This window comes from Eleutherodactylus coqui, chromosome 6 (genome assembly GCF_035609145.1).
Source record: "Eleutherodactylus coqui strain aEleCoq1 chromosome 6, aEleCoq1.hap1, whole genome shotgun sequence".
Lineage (NCBI taxonomy): Eukaryota > Metazoa > Chordata > Amphibia > Anura > Eleutherodactylidae > Eleutherodactylus > Eleutherodactylus coqui.
Window position 1 is genome coordinate 105,678,681 of NC_089842.1, and position 7,792 is coordinate 105,686,472.

The 7,792-nt window shown below is 44.5% G+C and overlaps 1 protein-coding gene across 1 annotated transcript; it reads left to right on the forward strand.

Annotated features, from left to right (window-relative positions):
- Positions 1–5,671: 5,671 nt before the first annotated feature.
- LOC136631416 (transcription factor HES-5-like) lies at positions 5,672–7,350 on the forward strand. Its single transcript, XM_066605702.1, has 3 exons — positions 5,672–5,761; positions 5,867–6,038; positions 6,145–7,350. Exons 1-3 carry the CDS (start codon positions 5,699–5,701, stop codon positions 6,378–6,380), a joined length of 471 nt encoding a protein of 156 aa, XP_066461799.1. The 5' UTR covers positions 5,672–5,698; the 3' UTR covers positions 6,381–7,350.
- The last annotated feature ends 442 nt before the right edge of the window (positions 7,351–7,792 follow it).

The window sequence follows — 7,792 nt, forward strand, 5'->3', positions numbered from 1 at the left end:
TGTCTGGTAATAAAATGATTTTATATCAGTCATGTATTGTCAATATGTTCTAAAATGCTGTTGGCCTTTCATAGTTCCATCTCCGCTGTGCTGGTAGTGAGGGCTTACTTATCCAATATTAATTAGCATATATCTTGGGCCACATTTACACGGGTGTTTAAAAAGCATCTAAAAACAACTTCAAAACACATCGCAATCGCAGGGGAAATCACAAGTTTACAAGCGCAATATCGGTCCGAGTTTCTTGAATTAATATCGCACTCGCCCGTGTAAATCCCGCCTCAGGTTACATTCACATCTGGTTCGGGGGTTCCATTAACATCCTCTGATACAAAGTGGTACAGCATGCTGCACTATTTTGTATGATAAGATGATAGGGGGCTTGGCAGAACCCCAATTAGGGCTCCTGTCCACAGACGATAGTACATTGCGTTACTTGTGGCGATAATCCGGCTGCGTTGCTATGGAAAGCGCAGCCCCCTGTCCACAAGTGGAGATTCATAGCGATTCTCCGTTCGCGGGACTCAAATCGCAGCATGCCGCGATTTGCTGCAATTCTCCGCGGTGAGCCTATCTATTAGATAGGCTCACCTCGGAGAGCTGACAGCACTCTCCCCTCCTCCCCCGTGGCGGAATATCACTAGCGATATTCCGCCTCGGCTGTGGACAGGGGGCCTTAATCTCATTATAATAATGGGGTCAGTCAGGTGCTGTCATATATCGGATATGGAACCTCAGATTTTTTTTTTCGTTGTTCAACTTTTATGATGAAGCCAAACAATGCAAAGCCCTACAATTTTGGAGCTATATGCAGGGTCACGGCCGGGTTCACAGCTGTAAAACGCTGTAGGAGCCCTGCTGCATTTTACACTTACGGCTGTGTGAGCCTCGCCTTATACTGTATAAAAGATGGCTAGACCACTGTACAGAACAAGCAGAACGGCCGGATTGAAAACAATGGTCGATCTCGCAGAAAGATAGAACATGCTGCAATGTGTTTCCCGCATTGCATCGCGGTGCCATGCAGGAAAATATCGCTAATGTGAATGAACCCGTTCAAAAGAATGGGTTTCATACTTTTGCAAGATTGAATGAAAACGCAGAATTACAACATATTTTAGAATAATACATGGGGCATTATGCGGGTTTAACAAACCTCAGAACCCCCATGGACGGGTTAGACTACAAGCTTGTCCCAGATGTTCCCTAACAAAAACTGCCGTCGCTAAAAAGAAATAAACAGCATGCTACAATCAGTGAGCCAATCAGTGCTCAGGATACAGAACACATTTCACCAGCCAATAGTGTGCCATGTACAAGCGCTGGTGGCGTACTGTATTTCCTGTATGTACCGGAAAATTCTGCGATATAGAAAAAAACTCAGCGAAAACAGAACTATGTATGGTTATCAAAAATCCGTGATGCACTGAAGCCGCAATCATTGAACCGCGATTTAGCGGTTCAATGAGCGGTTTAGTAAGTTCCATTTTCTGCTACACTGCAACGCTGTCTCTTGTTGTTCACAGTTTATAGAAAAGTGGCAACCCCATTTTCTGTGCGTGAGTTTGCAAAGTGTGGATCCATTGTTCAAGTGCAACATTAATACTGGCATTGATTCTTCAAACATCAAATATACGAGTGACACGGAAAATGTGTTAAACTTGGTTGCATACGCACCTCAGGGACCATAAATCTGTAAACAAGACACCCAGTGCTGCAATGCAGAAAATGGAACTTAGGCTGCCTGTCCACGGGCGTTGCGGTATTTCGCGGTGGAGATCCACCGCAGTATACCGCCACCCGGGAGCAGGAGCCGGCAGACAGGTCTCCGCTGTCAGCCTATCTGACAAGATAGGCTGACCACGGAGGACCGTGGAGAATCGCGGCAAATCGCAGCATGCTGCGATTTGCTGACCGCGAGCAGGGAATCGGAATGATTCTCTGCTCGTGGACAGGGGGGAAGCGCTCTCAATAGAAACGCTAGGAAGAGCTTTCACTGCATTCCCCACGGCCGGCTTATTGCTGCGGGGAACGCAATGAAAACCCACCCGTAGACAGGCAGCCTTACTGGTGTGTCATAAAAAACTGTGAACCTTCCACTTTTCGGTGATGTGGATTGTATACTGTCTTTTGTAGTTTGTTTGTAATTAATCCCCAAATCTGCTCCTCTTTTTGAATAACCCTGTATTTGTCTCAAATGGAAAAGAGTAAAAACCAAAAATACAAATGAACATCCTGATCAATATGTCATTACAGCAGATAGCGCCTTCTGCAGGTCTTTCCCACACTCCCAGCTCGCCCCCAGCAGCCTCTATTATCTCCCGTGTTGGAGGCTCCAGATGGACACACGTCTATTATCCCTGCTGCTGTCTGACTGGCTGCTGATTGTGGGAACCTCTTGTGAGTCCGCTCTCCACACATTAAAGGGGTATTCTGAGGACTGAGCAAGATTTTTAAAATTTCCCTACCATTTCCATTAATTGCCTTTATGTCAAACATAATCTAATGATCGAACTGACCTCCAGGACCTTTTTATGCTGACCTGTGCCACCGCTTCCCAACCAGATTCAGATTTTCATATTGATTTTTTTAAATGGTCGGTGGTGGATTGGTCCGACCGGTGGTGTCTGAGTGTGGAGAAAGGGAGGGGATCGTGCTGGTGTAACCTGGGTATCTGTTGTATATACTTATATATGTAGAGCTGGTATACGTTATGTATGCTATATATAGTGATATGGACCATTCCGGTATAACCTGGGTATCTACTGTATATAATTATATATCTACAGCTGGGATAAGTAATACATGTCCTGTATGTAGTGATATGGACCATGCTGGTATAACCTGGGCATCTTCTGTATATAATTATACATCTACAGCTGGGATAAGTAATACATGTCCTATATGTAGTGATATGGACCATGCTGGTATAATGGTGACTACCCACTACAGTTCTTTTTCGCAGCCAAATTCACAGCGTTTTTTTTCTCCAGGCGTCTATGGGCCTTATTAATGTTAAGATCGTGACGCGGCAAAATCACAATTTCGCTGTACATGGCGATTTTGCTGTGTTGCGATTTTAACATTAACAAGTCCCATAGACACCTGGAGAAAAAAAACGCTGCAAATTTCGCTGTGTAACGGTAGTGAGTAGGCACCCTAACCTGGGTATCTCCTGTATATAATTATATATCTACAGCTGGTATACGTTATACATGTCCTGTATGTAGTGATATGGACCATGCTGGTATTACCTGGGTATCTCCTGTATATGATTATAAACTTTACATACAATTAATAAACCTGCACACGGTTTAAAAATAACAACAACGCACGTATTGTTTAAATCCATATGTGGTTTTTAATAGTATATGCAGTTTCTTAAAAACACATGTGGTTATTGAAAACAAATATTCCGCTGCATTTACAGTAGCAGCAAAGTAGATAAGATTTAGCAAATGTCGTCCACAAGCTGCGTAACCAATCTGCACAAAACCTATGCGGGTATTGATATGTGGTGCGAAAAACAATTCCGCAGCATGTCAATTTCATCGCTGTTTCTGCTGCAGAATTCACCTCTTCTCAATGATAAAACCTACTTCAAATTTTGCACCAAATGGTGCGAGTCTGGAGGAAGGCTGTCCGCTGCTGATTGCCCACTACAGAGATCCCACTGCAAATCAGACCCCATGTGGACCCAGCCTTGTGTTGAGTATGTAGTATTTCCATCCATTTAAGGAATATCTGTTATACTGCATAATATGTAGTATGCAGCATTTGTAACAGTTATCATATTATGCAATATTTACAGATTAATATTCGTAACAATGTCAAATTCATGTCATTGCTGCAAATCATCTTTAATAAATAGAGATTAGCGAACGTACTCGTTTCGAGTAATTACTCCATCGAGTACCGCTATTTTCGAGTACTTCAGTACTCGGGTGAAAAGATTTGGGGGGCGCCGGGGGGCGAGGGGAGGCGTGGCGGCGCGGGGGGTAGCAGCGGGGAACAGGGGGGAGCTCTCTCTCTCCCTCTCCCCCCCACTCCCCGCTGCAACCCCCCACTCACCCACGGCACCCCCCGAATCTTTTCGCCCGTGTAAGGAAGTACTCAAAAATCGCGGTACTCGGGCAAAAAAGGGGCGTGGCCAAGTACGCTCGCTCATCTCTATTAATAAACTATTTGCTGTTGATTCTTGAGACTATTGAGTGAGACTTCAAGATGCAATCCAGGAGGCTTAGAAGCCAGTGCTTGAGGACTCTTTCACACAGGCGTTGCGATTTTCGGTGGCATGAATCACGGCCAAAAAACGCATGAGCGAGAGGCAGCCACATCCAAGTCATGGCTGCATCTCCCGCTTTCTCGCCCTTTCAGATGGCGGGGTGCAGCCTGGAATACCGTCAGCTGGGGGGAGGGGAGAGTTCAACTGTGCTAAACTCCCTCCCCCTCTCCGGCTGTCAAAAAAGGGAGGGAGCGGGAGTTTGGCAGAGCTAGTGTGCTAAACTCCCTTCCCAGCCTGTACGAGCTGCCGGCAAGGGGAGGGGGAGGGACTTTAGCAACGCTAGCCGCTGCTAAATTCTCATCCCTTTCCCTTTTCTAATGGTTCTCATAGGCTCTCATAGGAGTCTATGGGAACAGCCGGCATATTCCGGCAAACGATAGGATAAGACTATCTTTTCCTGCTGGCGTAAAAGTGGTGCTGGAAAATCGCTCATCTAAACAAATGTATTGGAATCCAATGCTTCAGATGGTCGCAATTTTCGCCTGGTGTTTTATCGCGACAAAATCGCCATTCTGAAACGCTTGTGTGAGACTAGCCTGAGAGAGATAGAGAGACATCAAGTACTGCAGAGAGATTACTACCTTACCATTGAAGGTGCAACAGACAAAAAAGGAAGATAATAATTTTCAGTGCTGTTACCAGAGGCCCTTGTGTTATTGGACTGAGTTACTGGAGATTGGCTCTGGAGAACATCTGGATCACGATTCCCACTCCAAGCAACAAACTGTAAGTGAGCCGCCCACAACACAAGTAATAAGTGTGCACACTGAGAGAAGCTAGATCAGCCACACAACTAACAGGTCTGTTGTACAGATGATGCTGCAGCAGTTAATTAGCAACGCAAGCCCTTGGAATAGAGACACTGTGCTGAAATCTCCGCTGAGAAGTGGTGCGGCTGTCTTTGGTCCAAGACCAGAGGGTCGTTTAAGAAGATTGCATCCCTTAATACATTTGTTGCTTTTAGCCAGATTACAACCATTAGAGTTGATGACATTTAGACGTGAAAGACACGCTTTCAGATGTTATTACTGTTCCTCCTGCGATCCTCCTGTATTCCATACTACACGGTTAATGAGCATTAGAACATTTTGCTGCTCTCACACATAATAATGGATGTATAGTAAAAGTAGCAGTGGTCAGTGCAATATGTCATTACAGCAGATAGCGTCTTCTGCAGGTCTTTCCCACACTCCCAGCTCGCCCCCAGCAGCCTCTATTATCTCCTGTATTGGAGGTACCAGATGGACACACGTCCATTGTCCTCGCTGCCGTGTGATTGGCTGCTGAGTGTGGGAACCTGCGCTCCCTCTGATCCTCACACATTATTATGCAGGGAGAGGGGTATATAGAGGGGTCTCTGTGCCTCCCGAGCTTCATCACGGCCAGAGAGGACACAGCCGCACTCACTGACTGATGGCACCTTACAGCGACATGCAGAGCGCTGCTAGTGATCCCCACAGCAGGCAGCCCAGGAGAGTAAGTGCTCATTATATCTTCTCTCATAGCATCAAATGTTTCCTCCATCACCATAAAGTGCAGCTTCTCCAGAGTAACTAACCAACCCTCATGTCTTGTCTGCAGCTGAGGAAGCCGGCGATTGAGAAGATGCGGAGAGATCGGATTAACAGCAGCATTGAGCAGCTGCGCATCTTACTGGAGAAGGAGTTTCAGAGGCATCAGCTCCCCTCCAAACCGGAGAAAGCCGATATCCTGGAGATGACGGTCACCTTCCTGCAGCGGCACATGGCGGACAGTAAGTGTCTTGTCTCCGCTCCTCACACCCCGTATGATTGTGACTGCCAGCAGATTGTAGCAGGTGATGGACGCTGTCACTGACATGTATGTCTCTCCTGTTCTAGATGTCTCAGCCTCCAGCCAGGCCCAGAGAGAAGGCTACTCCACCTGTGTCCAGGACTCCATCAGCTTCCTGTCCCAGCACAAACAGACCAAGCTCCAGATCCAGCTGCTGCAGAACCTCCCTGGGGCTCACTCTGTGACATGCCAGCATGTATCTCCTCCTGTATCCCCCATCTACGAGACCCCCAGCAAACACAGCCCCCTGGACAGCAGCAAAGCCTTGTGGAGACCCTGGTAGTGACTGCATCCCCTTCTGTGGACTGAGAGCTCTGTGTCCCCCCGTATACCCGAGAGCTGGAGATGGGGTGTATTCTGTCTGTCACTAGTGTCTCACTATGTGATGGGAGAGACAGTTCTTTCTGAACACCATGTAATTACTGTGTGATTTACTAGTCCATCATATAATCTGCTGTCACCTGCAGCTCTGTTATATGGACTTGGTTCTATACTGGTATATAGGTAGTTGTCTTCTATGAAGAAACCGTCCTAGTCCTATATGGACATTTATGGATACTCCCAGTGATACAATGTATCAGATTATATGTAGTGTGTGCTGCTCTATAGAGAGTAAAGTGTGTATATATATATATCAGACCTGCAATACAAGGCATTGCAGAATAATGTAGGTAAAACCTCCAGCCTGATATATACAGTAGATATTATGTATCATCCAGTACTGTAAATACTACAGACTTCTCTATAGTAATATGTATTCTCTCTGAGCATGACATATTGTTATCTTCAGTACATAGATGTACCGTGTACATCGCCCCCTACAGTTCACTATTACTAGTGGTAAATGTAAATGTAGGTAGTTGTCTTCTATGAAGAAACTGTCCTAGTCCTGTATGGACATTGTATGGATATTGCCCATGATACAATGTATCAGATTATATGTAGTGTGTGCCATCTCTATGGAGAGTGAAGCAATGTGTATATATTATACTTATACAGTGAATCTGAACGACTGAATGATTTAGCGAGTGAACGAGCAAACGATTTATCTGCCTGTATAAACAGATCTCTGACATCATTCACTCGATTGAACTATAAATCGTTAGGTGTAAGAGCACCGTAACATTTGATTGTAATGTTTACATAATTTTTAATCAGATGATATTATGGATATAGAATCATTAGTATGGTCAGATATTGGCCTTAGTTGTATCACATTTTATATGTGAATATCAGGTTCCATGTATGTTACATTGGGGCTTTATTCTAGCTTTTATTTGCTGTTTGCAATATTTGCATTAGTTTTCTATACTATGTGTATAAATGAGTACAATATTGAGCTCTGCCACATAAATAGCATGGTGCGCAATATTTGCATTAGTTTTCTATACTATGTGTATTAATGAGTACAATATTGAGCTCTGCCACATAAATAGCATGGTGCGCAATATTTGCATTAGTTTTCTATACTATGTATATTAATGAGTACAATATTGAGCTCTGCTACATAAATAGCATGGTGCGCAATATTTGCAGTCAGTGCTATTATTTATTATTGTATGCAACATTTGCAGGAATCACTCCAAACTCATAGATACTATGTAATGTATATTTGTTATGCAGTATTCACAGATTACCATAACTGACTGATAATTCGGTCTATTTCTGTAAATGTCAGATCTATTCCCTGATAAA

Excerpts from the sequence above, each read along its gene's own strand:
- LOC136631416 (XM_066605702.1), top strand. The coding sequence starts at position 5,699 with ATGGCACCTTACAGCGACATGCAGAGCGCTGCTAGTGATCCCCACAGC. Across the intron at positions 5,762-5,866 it reads ACAGCAGGCAGCCCAGGAGA|CTGAGGAAGCCGGCGATTGA; the intron begins GTAAGTGCTCAT and ends TCTTGTCTGCAG. Across the intron at positions 6,039-6,144 it reads GCAGCGGCACATGGCGGACA|ATGTCTCAGCCTCCAGCCAG; the intron begins GTAAGTGTCTTG and ends CTCCTGTTCTAG.